General features: G+C 54.8%; 2 protein-coding genes across 2 annotated transcripts; one reads left to right on the top strand and one right to left on the bottom strand.

The window, feature by feature from the left end:
• Positions 1 to 351: 351 nt before the first annotated feature.
• On the bottom strand, positions 352 to 10,430 carry GLRG_03511 (beta-ketoacyl synthase domain-containing protein; the record flags this gene model as incomplete). Its single annotated transcript, XM_008094196.1, has 8 exons — positions 352 to 460; positions 515 to 1,503; positions 1,554 to 8,888; positions 9,012 to 9,167; positions 9,244 to 9,317; positions 9,374 to 9,672; positions 9,729 to 9,847; positions 9,900 to 10,430. 8 exons carry the CDS (start codon positions 10,428 to 10,430, stop codon positions 352 to 354), a joined length of 9,612 nt encoding a protein of 3,203 aa, XP_008092387.1.
• A 1,058-nt stretch (positions 10,431 to 11,488) lies between these two features.
• GLRG_03510 (amidohydrolase) lies at positions 11,489 to 12,527 on the top strand (the record flags this gene model as incomplete). Its single annotated transcript, XM_008094195.1, has 2 exons — positions 11,489 to 11,590; positions 11,643 to 12,527. The coding sequence occupies 2 exons, from the start codon at positions 11,489 to 11,491 to the stop codon at positions 12,525 to 12,527; spliced, it is 987 nt and encodes a 328-aa protein (XP_008092386.1).
• Positions 12,528 to 15,396: the final 2,869 nt, after the last annotated feature.

Genomic DNA, 15,396 nt, shown 5'->3' with positions numbered 1-15,396 from the left:
CTTCACATCACGATCTATCTCGTCTGGTAGTGGCAAGGCATCTCAAGATCAAGTCTGAAGTGGCTCAATTTATAGTAGCCAGACTTTCGCGTCAAAATCATTCGTCAAAGATGGCAGAACATACCTCACAACAGTCGCCATTTCACTCGCTTGGCCTGGTTTTCACCGTCCAATCTCATCTTTACCAATCCAAACGAGGGACCAAGAGCTTCCTCCGCTGCCAAGCTCATTCGAATCTTACATCACGTTCAAATCATACTACCGAACGTAGCTGACCTGCCAAATGAGTGAAGATACCCGAGCCAACTGATGCTCTCCGTTCAACTGACCACTCCTACTCATAATCCAACTCTAATGAACCCCCTGAAGAATGCCGCGCACAATTCTTGCGGCACATCTAAGCTCCTTAACAAACGCCCGAGTCCGCTCCTGCGAGCCGCCTGTCAAGGAAAAGCGAATTCTGCAGCAATGACGGGTTAGAACATCCCATGCAGCGTGGACTGGGGTTGCTTACCTGTCCTTCTCCGGGACCAAGATTGACCAAAACCCGTCAGTATCCGCCATGAGGTGCACAAAGTCTTGGAACATGATGTCTCCCTCCAAGCCGTTGCTCTGGGCAAAGACGGGCGGGTGAGGCCTGCCGAAGAAGACGTGCTCACCCAAAAAGCGTGGCTTGGGCGTGCTGCTGGCCTCGGCGGGCCAGAGGTAGCTCAGGACCTCGAAGAGGCGCAAGTAACTCCGGCCGTTCAGCATGGTTTGCATGTCGATGTTCATCTTCTTCGTCGCGACGGACAACAGGGCGGCTAGTCTCCCCGCCTGCTCGGACTCCTCTTGGTGCCGGTACGCCTGCGCGGCCGCATCGCAGAAGGCAACGACGGCCGGGACCGCTCTCTGAACAGCATCGGATCGGCCGGTGTGGAAGTGCGCGGCGCTGGTGGGTTCCCAGGACGGCACGTTGTGTCCGAAGAACAGGCGCAGCGCGAGCTGGAACGTGATGTCCACGACGCCCTTGGCCGACACCCTGGAACTCACGAGGAAGTCGGTCCCGAACTCGGTGAGGTCCTCTCGGACGTAGGTTGCGACTGAGGTGTTGTCGACGTATTGTTTTCTCACGAGCCCGATCCGGTTCTCGACCTCGGGCGTCGTCTCGAGGATAAACTCGTGCAGCGCAATGTGGGACGAGGAGTTTCCATTCAGTCTGGCTGGGCTCTCGGGCAATGGCTTGTCCATGGCAGCCGAGAGCCATTCCAGAAGACGGGCGGGGGTCGTGCCGTCGATGATGCCGTGCTCGGTGATCTGGCCTGAGCGGCCGTTGGATATCACGTAGAACTGCAACACCTTGTCGAACCAGCGGTTGAATCCGTCGCCGATGTAGCCTTGTCGAGCAATCTCCTCGCCAGTCTCTGGGGAGCCATCATCCAGGCATAGAACGCACATTGCAGAGTCGATGGTGTGGAAGTACTCTGCGTTGGCAGCGCTCGCCGTCGCCAGCTTTTCTCGCATCTGAAAGGACTGTTAGTATTCAGTACAAGAAGTGCATGGACGACACTTACAACAGCCCACGAGTCTCTATCATCTGTGGTCAGGATGCTAGTCCAGAGGTGGTCCTGACCAACCTTTGAGACGATTTCTTCAAAGGTCGCCACCAGATCAGAGAACGACAAGTCTTGTCCGTCCCGGTCCTGGAGCATGACCTTGAACAAGTGGCCTCTTCTCAGGACGGCGATGTGATCGAGGGCGTCTTTCTCGTCCGAGTCGAAGCTCTTCATCGCGTCGCACCTGAGCTGTGGTATACGAATCGAGTTGAACAGCCAGCCCCATCTCCACGTGCACTCTGGTCTGCCCGCGACCTCGAGGGGCTTGACTTTTCCGGCCTTGACGGCCCGCTTGAATGAAAAAGAAGACGAGATGATGGTGGCGGCACGCTCGGCCTGCGACTGAGGAGTCTTCGCGTCGCGGTGTCCGCCCATAGTGCTGGCATACGGGGCGATTGGGGACCTCCTGCACAGCCAGCGAGCGTCCGTGACGATCTCGTTCAACCAGCCATTGCTCTTGTCATGGCCATGCTCCTTGACCAAGCCGTCAAGAATCTGTCGAGCAGGGCCGTCGGGGGCTCGGAGGGCTTCGATGTCTTGATGGACCTCGAGAAGTTGGTCAGGGTCGTAGAGATGCTCGTTCGCCTCGAGCCAGAAATCGAGAGCGTCGTCCAACTCGGGAAGTGGCTGGACAGGCAGATCTGCGCTCAACTTGCAACAGTCGTATCCATGCTGACCGGCATGTTCACCTGAGGCTTCGAGGCTCGTGTCATCTTGACCGCCGTGATGATTGGCGTCACCATTGCCGGCGGCCGTCTTGCCATTGACCTTGCACTTTAGCTCCATTCTCGAGACGATGAGGTTGGCGAGCGCCATGATGCTTCGCGCGCCACTCAACTCGGACGTCTGCAACGGCGCCTGGAAGGTGTGTCGAACCCAGTTCTTGAGTTCGATGGAAACCAAAGAATCCAAACCGAGCGTCGCGACGGGTTGGTCGTCCAGGACCTCGCCGCCCAAGAAGGCGGCAAACTTGTCGAGCAGCGCCTGCTTGACGATCTCCTCAGCCTCCGCAACGGTCTCGACCTCTTGGACCGCCTGGGTCGCGCTGGGCTTCGCGTTGTCGACTTTGGTGTTGTTGGCCGTGCCGCCGCGCCTTCTCTTGCTGGGAACGTGATCAAAGAGGTGGTCGTTGAGGACCTCCGGTCCCATGCCGTCTTCCATCGAGTCGCGGTCGAAGGGCATGATGCACTGCGAAGCGCCATCGATCCGAGACTGGTCACCCATGGCGTACTCGAGCGTGGCGAAGAACTCGTCGAGCGTGACCGAGCCACCGTACCGGATGAAGTCGCTGCTCGCGCGGGCAATCTGATCTGAGCCTTCGACGGCGCCGACGTTGATGGTCATGTAGTGGGTGGTTCCCGAAGCTCCCACACTCGAGGCGTGGGCTTGCGCGAAGGCGTCTTGGAAAGCACAGCCTGCCGCGTAGTTGCTCTGGGTGGTCAGGCCGATTTTGCTCGTGACGGAGGAGAGCATGATGAAGAAGTCGGTCGTCTCAGGGGAGCAGAACGCCTTGTCCATGTTGAGAGTGCCTTGGACCTTGGGATCCACGGCCGTCCTCCAGTCTTCGAGTTTCATGTACTCGAGGGGGTGATCGCAAAGAACTAGTGCCCCCTGAATGACGCCCTTGACCGGTGGTAGCTTGCGAATCTCTTCCCTGGCTGCAAGCGTGCTTCTCTCGTCTGTGATGTCGCACTTGACGATGTGAAGTCTACCACCCAGCCTGACGATGGTCTCTTCGAATGGCGCTCGTTGCTGAGCGTCGACGTCTCGTCGTGTCAGTGCAACAATGTGTCCTGCCCCCTTCTCGGCCAGGAACTTGCTCATCTTCTTTCCAAGATCGCCGAAACCACCGCCGATGACATACGTCCCCTCTTGATGCAACCGAAGCGGCTTTGGCTTCGGCTTGGTTGCTTGGACAATGGTGTTCTCATCGGCCACCAACACCACTTTTCCGATGTGCTTCCTCGTCGCGATGAGACGGAAACATTCCTCGATGCGACTCATGTCGTACGTGGTGACCGGGTAAACGGGCTTCAACAGACCGTTTTCGATCATGTCAAAGATCTCCTTGAGCCCTCGCGTCATGTACTCCGGACGGAGCCGGTACATGTGCGAGGTGTCCACGGCCGCAAAGGTCGCCTGCTTCTCGAAGTTGGCCATGTTCAGCTGGCTGCGGGCGTATATATCCGCCTTGCCGATCTCGAGAAACGTGCCGAACGGGGCAACGCAGTCCCAGCTGTCCATCAGGAGCTGGCCGGAGAGCGAGTTCAGGACGACGTCAACGCCTGCGCCCTGCGTCGCTTCCATGATGTGTTTCTTGAAATGGCTAGAATGCGAAGAGAATATCTGGTGTTCCGGCACACCGTATCGATCCTGGATCAGCTTCTTCTTGGCGATGCTGCCCACGGTGGCGAAGATGTTGGCCCCGACCAGCTGCGCGAGCTGGATGGCAGCTTGGCCGACACCTCCCGAGGCCGCGTGGATGAGCACACTCTGGCCTTTCTCGAGTCGGGCACAGTGCGTGAGGGAGTACCAGGCCGTGTAGTAGATGATGGGAACGGACGAGGCGTCGGCGAAGCTGACGGAGTCGGGTATCGCGATAACTCCGTTGCTGTTGACGCGGACCCGGTTGCCAAAGGCCGCCACCATCAGACCGACGACTCTATCGCCAGGCTTCCACAACGACTGGACATCTGAACCGACTGCGGTAACGACACCGGCAACCTCGCCGGTCATTGCAGTGCCGGGGGCCATCTGGCCCAACGCGATGAAAACGTCTTTGAAGTTGAGGCCGTATGCGCGAGCTTGGACCTCGATCTGATCGGGACCCAGGGGTTCGCTCATCTTGTCGTTGTCCACAAAGCGGATGGTGTTGAGCAAACCGGGCACCCGAACGTCAAACATCAGAGGCCGGCTGTCGTCGAAGTACTTCCAATCCACGAGTGTTCCGGGGCCTTCCTCATCGTCACTTTCATCGTTGGAGCTCTCGACGAAGTCTGCGAAGCGGATGTCGGGTACAATCCTGGGAATAACGAGTTTGTCATCGCGGATGGCGTATTCTGTTTCTACCGCTCCTCCCGAATTTGACCAGAACGACGAAATGGCGAGGTCTGTTAAAGCTTTGACGACGTGATGTACGTCTTCGCTGGAGGGTTGAATCTGTTGCTGCACATCGACCGTGATGAGTTGGATGCCGGGGTTCTCGCGCCTGAAAACCCTAGCCAGCCCATTGACGATGTTCTTCCGGGATTCGCTCTCAACCGAGGCTTCAGTATCTTGGAAGCCGACCCACAAGATGTTCTTGGTCTGAAGCAGAACTTGTTTAGTCCACTCGAAGGTTTCGTCCTTGGGATCTAGGAGGATAGGATGAGAGGCGGGGTCGAGAACTATCAACAATCGGTCTGATTCTGCGCCAATACTGTCGGCCACGGGGGCGCCAGTCTTGCTCGAGACTTCCTGATTGCACTCAACGCCTTGCTGAAGCAAGGACTTGCAAAGGAGATCCTGGAAAGCAATTTGAGTTGGGTCAGAATGCCTGAGCACCACACTAGCTCTCAAGCTGGTGTCCGTAGAATCAACAGCTTTGCTGACGATAAAAGTGCTGATATCCCTATAACGGCCAAGATGAGCTGGAATGGCCAGGTCGGTGCCGCTGAAGCCATGGCGCTTCAAGAGACTGTCCCACTTAGGAGCGGTGAGGACTGGCCCGTCCTTTCGTCCGTCTTGAGACAACCACCAGCCCTCCAGTGTGCCGAAGATACCGTTGTGGGCGGCAGAGAGACGCGTGAGCTCCATGAGGACAAGCCGACCACCCGGCTTCAGCAGCTTGCGCACGTTGGCCATCGTGTCATCCATAGAAGGTGTCGCGTGCAACACAATGGAGGCAACGATGAGATCAAAGCTTTGGGCAGTGAACCCCTGAGAAAGCGGGTTGTTTGAGATATCCAACGTCTTGAAGTCGATTTTGTCTGCCCACTTGCTGAATTTCACACGCGCCCGCTCGAAGAATCCCGAAGATATGTCGGTGTATGTGTAGTTCGCCATGAGAAGCTGGCCGTCGCGCTCGCTCTTCTCCATCAGCGGCATCGTAGCGCCGCCGGTACCAGCACCAATCTCCAAAATCTTCATGTTGGGATCCTTGTGAACGAGAGTCTGCATGTACTCGCCCATCTGTGCATAGTGGCAGCTGAACGGGGCGTAGTCGGAGTACAGCCGCCCGAGCAGGTTGTCTTCCACGAGAAGCTCGAGAGGCTCTGCCCTACCCATGAGTATGTCGATGTACTGCGGCCCGAGACGGGACAAGGTGTGGCCCAAGATGTTGGAATCACTGGCCTGTGCTATGGTCTCAGCCTCTTTCTCGGGGGTCATCCCTTCCAGAAGCGGTCTCGCGTCGACTTCGTCCCATCTGCGCATCCAGTCGAGGAGCTGCGTCAGATGAGGACTGCTTGCCTCGGAGACTTGATCTTGACGTAGACGTTGAACTGCTCTGCGGATGAAGATTGCCGCGACTTGATCGTTGAGGTGCAGTTGCTCTTCGGCAGGCTGCGTTCTGATCGTCCCGTACCCGACGTCGAAGAGATCGCGGCTGGAAAGATGGTCTATGAAACCGGTTTGTGTGATATAGTCGACATCGGGCTTCCATTCCACCAGGTAGCTCGTTTTCTGGTGAAAAAGATTGTTGCTTGAATCGGCATTGCCAACGGCTTGTGGGCGGATGTCTTTGCTCGTGACCACAGGTCGGAAAGTCCCATCCTCAAGTTGTTGATACGCGCAGAAGTCGACGACCGCTTCCCGTCGGCTTTCCGGAACCAAGTGTAGGGCCACAAATATCTCAGACCCGGGCTTGCTGCCCATGTCGAGAGCAATAGACAACTCGCCGAGCGTCACGGGCATTATCGGGGCGACGACGCACTCGCGGCGGAAAACCACGGCTCCGAGTTGGATGATCGCGTCGAAGGCTGTGGGGTGAATGGTGTGCGGCTGCATGTATTCGGCCGGCATCTGTTTCGCGACGTCGTCAATGACGATTTTGGCGAAGCCGTGGTTCTTGGAGACGCGAATGTCTTTGAGTCCTTGAAAGCTGGAACCGTATTCGTTCCCGGATGCCGCAAGCTCACGATATACCTTCGCGGTGTCGATCGGCTCGAGACAGGCGGCCCTGACGTCCTCTAACACGGCCGCCGCCGCCGACTTTGTGAGGTGACCGAGGCCATCGTCGCTGGTTCCGAGAACTTCCTCGACCGCAGGCTGTGCCGCTCCGAGTTCGACGTCCAAGGAAGCCATACCAGTGCAGTTCTCGGTCCAGAGGTCGTTTTCAGCGTCGTAGGACAGGATGCGGAAAGACTCCCACGTACTAGCCATGTGCTGACGCTGCGGGCTGATGACGAGCTGCATCTCAACTTCGCGACTCTTGTTCTCGCCCTCTTGGTGAACCACGACCGGCTTTGCGAAGGAGACATGGCGAAAATTGACGCTTTTGACGTTTCCTGGGGTCTTCCGCAAATACGCTAGTTGTTTCATGGCCTCGATGACCATGATCAAGTAGCCCACGCCGGGGAAAATGATGAAGCCTTCTACAACGTGGTCCTTCAGCCACGGAAGGGATTCAATGCTGACGTGGTGTCTCCATCGAGGTTCGTTGGCGGAGCTGTGGATGTCGTACAGTCCGAGAAGATCATGGCGAGGGAACGGGCGCAGGCGGTTTTCCTTGCTAAGCCTCGACTCGTGCCAGTATGTAGAGCTGTGATCCCACAGATATGTTGGAAGGTTGTCCACAACTCGGTGGCGAGGCTTTGAGGTAAGCTCTCTGTCCATGTTTGTCACCGCATCTAACTTGGTCAAGTGTCCGGCCTCAAAAGCTCTACCAGCCAAGGCCAGGATAGTCTTCGTAGCACTCTCGTTGCGGACCAGGCAAGGGAGGTAGGTGTACTTGAAAGCTGCTCCCGAAGAGGTCTTGAAACCGCCCAGAGACTGTCTCAGCGGCCCGGAGAGTGCGGAGTGCGGTCCGATCTCAATGAGGATGTTGCTGGCTGTAGAATCAGCGGTCGAGAGGTGCTCTGCGACCGACTGTGACGCCGCGCTGAACTTGACCTGAGACACCAGGTTGGAAACCCAATAAGAAGGTTCAAAGTCGGAGAGTTTCCGGTTACCGGTGACAGAAGAGTAGAAAGCAATCTTCTCGTTGGGGGCATTCCCAGACATACCGGCCAAGGACGACAGATAGGAATCGGCCACCGTCTCCATGTGATGAGAGTGGTAGGCTGAATCCACTTTGAGACGTCTGTTGAAGACACATGAAGCATCCAGGTTGGCTTGGAGCTCTTCAATCGCCTCCACGTCTCCGGAAATTGTTGTGCTCTCGGGGCTGTTCACACAAGCCACCACGATCTTGCTGCTGCCCCGGCTGAGCGAGTTGATTCTCTTCTGCACGGCGTCTTCCCCTTCCCCCACAGCCAGCATCGTACCAGCTGTTGCGTTGAGGCTTCTGGCTTCAGCGGACCAGATGCCGCGATTGTAGGCAACCGAGATAGCGTCCTCCTTCGAAAGGGCACCCGCGGCATAAGCGGCGGCGATCTCCCCAGAGCTGTGACCGCAGACGGCCTGGGGATGAATGCCGAAACTACCGAGTAGATCGACAAGTGCAATCTGGATCGCCGTTGTAGATGGCTGCGAAAATCTGCTATCACCGAGGCGTGTTGTCTTCATGTCGCGCGACAGCTCGTTGAAAAGGCTCCAATCGCAACCAAGATCATTCAAGATTCGGTCGCAGGCGGCCAGCGAGTCTTGGAACACCTTTGACCCCGACAAAAGCTCACGGCCCATGGCGAACCACTGGGCTCCTTGACCGGTGAAAACAAAGGCGACCCCGACATCTTGTGCAGACTTGACCAGGGGCACTCTCGGATCTCCCATGGCCATTTCGAGCTCTTCAGAGTTGGACACGATGGCACTGCAGCGCCAGGGAAGCTTTGAACGGCGAACGTTCAAGGTGTAAACCAGGTCGTCAAAGGATGTCGAACGTCCCAGGTCTGATCCCAGCCATCGCCGCAAGTTGACGATTACACCCTTGAGTGACGACTCTGAGTTTGCGGAAAGAACAACAAGTCTCTGGGGTGTTTCGTGCGGGTTTTCCACTCTGTTGACGCCGTTGGAGAATCCATTGGATATAGGGGGAGGGTCATAGGCCTGAATAATTACGTGGGCATTGCTCCCGCCGTACCCAAAACTGTTGATAGAGGCGCGCCTGGGTCCAGTGTGATCTTTGGGTGCAAGAGGTTCGAGCTTCAGCGGTATCTGACGACAATTGTTAGCAAAGTCCAAATTCAACATCAGAAACTGGTTTGCCAATCGTTCAAAAGCCATGCCTACGCGTCTGACTTTGGCCGAAACTTCGAGGCTTGGCGATTCTTTACTTACTCTGATGCCCCTTTCCGCGAGATGAAGCGAAGGCTTTGGGTTGATTAAGTTCAGCTGCGGAGGAATCTGGTTCTTTTTCAACACCATTATAGCCTTCAGCATGCCGGCTATGCCGCTGGACGACTCCAGGTGGCCTATGTTGGCTTTGATACTGCCCTAATAATGATAATTAGCAAATGTTGACAGAAAACGAGCCTGCGACAGCGGAAGTGGAGGGTTTCACGAGACTTACAATGGGCAAGTCAGACTTGCGGCCTGCCTCACGGCCAAAGACCTTGGATATGGACGAGACTTCGGCATTGTCACCTGTACAAGTTGTCAGTCAGTAACACTCCTCATGTTGAGAGATGACTGCAACTTACCAGCCGCAGTCCCGGTTCCGTGGGCCTCCACATACAGAGTCTCTCGAGGGTCCAGACCAGCATTCGCGTAGACCCTGCGGGCCAGAGACTCTTGTGCGTCCGAGTTGGGCAAGAAGATTCCACCTGTCTTGCCATCATGATTAGAGCCTGATTCCATGACAATCGCATGAATGGCGTCTCCGTCGGCGATAGCCTGCTCAAGCCGCTTCAAGACGAGAACGCCAAGTCCCTCGCCTCGCGCATAGCCGGCGCCACGATCGTCAAACGTGTAGCATCTCCCATCTTTATTGGTGAGGTTACTAAACCAGCCAGTCAGTGAAAAGTAATGGAAACGTTTGGGACTTGAAACACCTACAACATGGTCATCGACTGGTCGGGGGTCAAAAGCAGTTGGCTGGCCCCTGCAAGGGCGATGGAAGCTTCGTTTGCCTTCAAAGTACGACACGCTTGGTGCACCGCCACAAGGCCGCCGGACTGGAAACGTTAACACGTATGATGCTAAAAACTACAGCGCCGCATTACTTACACATCCTGTATCCAAGGTGTTGGAGGTGCCTTTGAGATCCAACAAGTACGAGATCCTGTTGGCTAGAATGGCGTCACCTGACCCTGTGCTATGTTGTTTGTGCATTTGAGACGTGTCTCGATATCCCATTCTGTCATAGTCTCGAGCAAACATGGCCATGTGGACCGAAGTGTCTGAACCACGAAGGTCTTCGATCGGGATGCCGGCATTCTCGACTGCCTCGTACGTGACCTCCAGCAGAAGCCTTTGCTGAGGATCAATTCCCGGAGCCTCTGCCCCAGGAACACCGAAGAATCGGGCGTCGAAAGCCGAGATTTCCTGATCCAGGAAATATCCATGGCTGAAGTTGATGGCCTCCTTGGCGTTTGTGTCCTTGTGGTAGAAAGACTTCCAGTCCCATCGATCCTTTGGGATTTCTTTTCGTCCATCTCTGCCTTCAGCTAGCATAGACCATAGGCTTTCTGGATTGTCAGCCCCTCCAGGGAGACGGCAGGCCATTCCAATGATGGCGATTTGGCTATTGGCACCCATTTTCACTTGCTGAACGGCGAAATGTGATGTGACGGGACGTGTAAGAGGTGAATGACAGAGAAAAGCTTGTATTATCAGAGTTTGGTTTCGCTAATAAGATGTAAAAGTCCCCAAGTCCATGGCGAAAGGTGATGCAAGCCGGCATCACTGACTGCTTTGAAACCGATAGTCTCGTATGTGACAACCGACGCCTTTGATAGGCGGGCTGCTGTAAGAGCAGTTCACCACTCAGGATTCACGATAGCTGCGAAGCAGTCCAGAATAGACCCCCGGCTAAGTCATGCATTAGGAGCGGGCCGTTGCCGACTCGGCTCAGTCCGCAAGCTCATTAGTGGAACAAAAAGTACGACGCTGACAGGTTACTTCGGTTTCTGCAGCCAGCTTAGCTCGTTTTTCATCTTGCTATCCAGACACCTCCTCCCTCTGGATCGGACATAGAGCCGACCATCCGCAGCGCCACGATGGAAGACAAGGATGTTCGGGACGGGGAAGACAGCGTTGCAGGGCTGGACAGCTCGCCATTGCAGCTTACTGGTAGCATTACGGATAGAGGTGGCGGATATCCGACTTTATCCACGGTGGGGCCTCTCCAACCTGGTTACTGTTGTCAGTTCGTCTAGGTAGGCTCCAGCCTTTCATCAAAGAAACATCTTGGCGAACTGCACGATATCTTGTGGGTTTTCCAAGTCAGTCGGTCCGAGTGGACGAAGACAATGGACGAGTTGCTGGCTCTTTTGTGGGCCATTTCACTGCTTAGTCCAAAGGCATCTCGTGGATTCCGAGGAACACGCATACGAATACAAAAAAGGGGAAGAACCCGATGAAAGGTACTCCAGGTTAAAGATCCCTCATGCTCACATCAGATTGGCATCTCATCCAGACGGAGACGGCCAAGACTATTATTCCCCACTACGAAATATTGCCTCCGCTAAGCTCACTCCCATTTCTTTCTGAAGAATTGATTGATACTCGGTTGTATCGGCGACAACCCGTCGGGAAAGCAGCTGGTTGATTAGGTTGACATGCTCCGAAAAACCCACCCTCCAAATTCTTCAACAATGGAACGAATTGACATTCATTGCCATGCCGTACCTGCGGGGTATCGTCAATATGCGCTCGATAACGGTCATGAGAAGCCCGACGGGATGCCAGCCCTCCCTGTAAGTGTATCTACCCCGTCTTACCTGCTGCTTGGCTTTCTAATCGTCTCAGGACTGGACTCCGGAGGAGCACATTGCGTTGATGAAAAGTTTGAACATCAGCAAGTCGATCCTCAGCATAACGTCTCCGGGGACACACCTTACTCCGAACCAGGACCGACATGCCGCAGGGATGACTCGTCAGACCAATGAGGAGCTTGCTGCCATTTGCAAACAGCACCCCTCCCACTTTGGCTTCTTCGCGTCTTTGCCACTGCCTTCCGTCCAGGAGTCCGTTGCAGAGATGGACTACGCGCTAGATGTCCTAGGTGCAGTAGGATTCGCCGTCATGTCTAACGCAAGTGGGGTTTATCTCGGAGACAGGGCCCTTGATCCCATTTTTGAGCGGCTCCATCAGCGGAAAGCCATCCTCTTCATCCATCCGACTACATGCAACTTGCTAAGCGCCGGTGGCCAGGTGCAACCGATGAAGCCGCTCGAAGAATACCCTCGCCCAATGATGGAATTCATGTTTGATGAGACGCGCGCCATAGCCAACTTGCTCCTCTCAAGCACGGTATCCAAGTACCCCGGCATCACCTTCATCATGTCTCATGGGGGCTGCGTGCTGCCCTCCATTGTGGATCGCATCGGCGCCTTCGCAACTTTCAACGGAGGCGAAAACAGAAGTGAGGAATTCAGGGGCTTACTTCGAGAAAGGTTCTTCTTCGACATGGCCGGCTTCCCCTTCCCGGACCAAGTCCATGGGCTGCTCCGGACTCTGGGGCAAGGTGGAGAGCGGAGACTTGTCTACGGAAGTGACTATCCATTTACCCCTGGAAAAGTCGTCCTAGACTTGGGCGCCAAGATGGACCAAGGATGCAAGGAGCTATTTGACGAGGACCAGAGACAGGCTGTGTATTCGGGCAATGCAGAAAGAATGCTCCGACAACTCTGACGGCGTGCTAGTTACGGCGTGTCAGTAGTGTATTTCGGCGACTTCTGCACCGGAACCTCCGAGGGCCACCTTCTCCTTCAAGTTAGACAACACGTATTGTTGATCGTTGTAACTCCGATGTGACCGTCAGCTCCGTGAAGTTGCGGTCCGCTCACCGCAGCAGACTCCGGCCCGCGTTAAAGTGTTGAGTTGCAGTGACCCCACGTCAAGCATGCAGGGTCAGGTAAGGGCCCATGTCTTCAGCAGTATGGCAAGAGACCACAGTAGTGCTGACCTCGGTGTGGTGGGGTTTGGCATCGTCACTCCATGAACCAATCGACCGCAATCGGTCGCGATAGCTTAAGCATGACCTCGACTTTTGGGGGACTTTGCCATGCCCAGAAAGCGAATATCCTGGGATTCATGCTTGTACGCCAATCCTCAATTTTATGGACGGACGCAATCGGCCTGATGCCACTTGAACTTGTTTAAGCTGTCTCTATACTCGTTTCCGGAGCCGCCATACATCATATTACAAGACTATTCGGGATCGAGACGTTTCTAAGCGCCAATATCAATGTCCAAGTTGAAGGAAAACTACTGGGTGCTCTTCGGGGGACAGGGTTCACCGTCTATCTTTTCTCCTGGAGCGTCCGCGATCGCAGAGGAAGACGCTCAGTTGTCTCCTGCTGGCAGCATCCTCTTGTCAAAATGTCATGCAGCTTTTCTGCAAGAGGTTGAGAGTCTGGACGCCGCATCTCAGGAGCATCTTGGCATCAATTTGACGTCCTTCTGCTTTCCGCAGAACTTGATCAAGCCGAATGAACGTTATCACGCACACCCAGTGCTTCAAGCAACCACAATCTACCTTTGTCAACTTCTCCACTACCTCGCCCAGTCGCAACGTTCCAATGAACCCTTCGAAGCCTCATTCGACAGAATCAGAGAGACCACGGGCTTCTCTTCGGGTTTCATCACCGCCGCCGTTGTTGCCCGATCGTGCAGCCTCGACAACCTCGTAGCAAATGGTGTTGAAGGATTTCGGCTCGCATTTTGGATTGCTTGTCGCTGTCACTTTCGGAACCTGAACGCCAATTCAAACCGCTCTCCCGATAGCAATGGAGTTGGGGGAAACTTGGATGCAACATGCTCTCTCGTTATCCGAGGTCTCTCATCGGCTCAGGTGGAAGAAAAGCTGTCGAAGCATTGCGCCACGCGGTTTTCCAGCTTGGGCCCATCGTACCAGTCGACTTCACAAAGCCTTCGTGTTTCCGCCATCCTAAGTCCCAGCGTCGTGGCTGTCTCTGGTCCCAAAGAGGAACTCGCTGCATTCGAAGCTGAAGGAGTGTCTGCCTTTGCAACAAAGTTTGCCCATGTACATGGATGGTACCATGGAGGCAATCAACTCAAGGTTGTCGTTGACGAGGTTCTTGAAGATGCTCAACGTCGAGACATCGTTTTCTCTACCTTGTTTGCGCCTATGAAGCCCCTCCGATCAACTTTTGACGGGACGTTGATTGACGCATCAAACGTCGACGCGGTCGGTTTTCTGCAACTGCTGGCTCGACATTTGCTTGTTCACTGCGTGAACTGGCACGACACAGCTACTCAGATCACTGCAAGCGTCAGAGAGTTACTGAGGGAGGATTCTGCAGCATGCGTCAAGCTGCTGTCTTTCGGGCCATCGTCTAATTCCTTGTTCCCAATCTTTGACCCTCCTGATGACAGGATAGATTTCATGGAGCTTTCGTCGTTCAAAGCAACTTCGACGACTCATTCGGTTGATGACCATCCGAATAGCATTGCCATCGTTGGGATGAGCGTCAAACTCCCCAACGCCCAGGACAGAAACGAGCTTTGGCAGATGCTCTCCCACGGATTCAGTGCTGTACAGGAGATTCCGGAATCCAGGTTTCAAATCTCCGATTACTACTCCGAGAAACAACCTCATCATTCACGGACAATGCCCATCAAGCACGGCGCATTCCTCAATGACGCTTTCTCGTAAGTCTCATCGCCTCTCAGCTGCTATCAGCCTTTCTTATGTCCTGGCCTGAACACTCCAGACTTATGAGTATTTTTTCATTGTGGAAATGCACCACTCATCGTCGTCTTCTCTGGCAGTCCTGTAATGGTCTCCGGCTTTCACTTTTCAACTAATCAGACCACTTACTTCCGATTTGCACTAGATTCGACAACAGTTTCTTCAACATCTCACCCCGAGAGGCGATTTCCATGGACCCTCAACAACGACTTCTACTTCACGCAGCGCAGGAGGCCCTCGAAGATGCCGGATACGTCGGAGATTCGTCACCATCCTCTCAGAAAGCGACTACCGGTTGCTTCATTGGCCTTGCCACGGGAGACTACACTGACAATCTCCGCAACGACATGGACGTTTTCTACTCTCCTGGAACCCTACGAGCCTTCCATAGCGGAAGGATTTCCTTCTTTCATGGCTTCAGCGGTCCCTCAATTGTTACTGATACGGCATGCTCCTCGTCAATGGTCTCCTTGTACCAGGCTTGTCGAGCCCTGCAGACGGGCGACTGCACCACCGCAATAGCAGGAGGCATAAACGTGATTTCTAGCCCAGATGTCAGTATTTTCCCCCAGATAAACCTAACAAGGCCTTACTTACACATGTCAGATGTATCTTGGGCTGTCACGAGGCCACTTCCTCAGCCAAACTGGAGGCTGCAAGCCCTTTGATGCGGCTGCAGACGGCTACTGTAGAGCCGAGGGATGCGTCTTGTTTGTCCTTAAGCGGCTTTCAGATGCTGTGGCAGAAAACGACAACATCCACGGCGTCATACGGGATGTTATGACGAACCAAAGCGGCAACGCGCAGTCTATCACGCATCCCCACAGCCCAACCCAAATTGACCTG

The sequence above is a fragment of the Colletotrichum graminicola genome (genome assembly GCF_000149035.1).
Source record: "Colletotrichum graminicola M1.001 genomic scaffold supercont1.10, whole genome shotgun sequence".
In the NCBI taxonomy this organism is placed as follows: Eukaryota; Fungi; Ascomycota; class Sordariomycetes; order Glomerellales; family Glomerellaceae; genus Colletotrichum; species Colletotrichum graminicola.
Note: the sequence above shows the minus strand (reverse complement) of the source record. Positions and strands in the feature narration are given on the sequence as shown.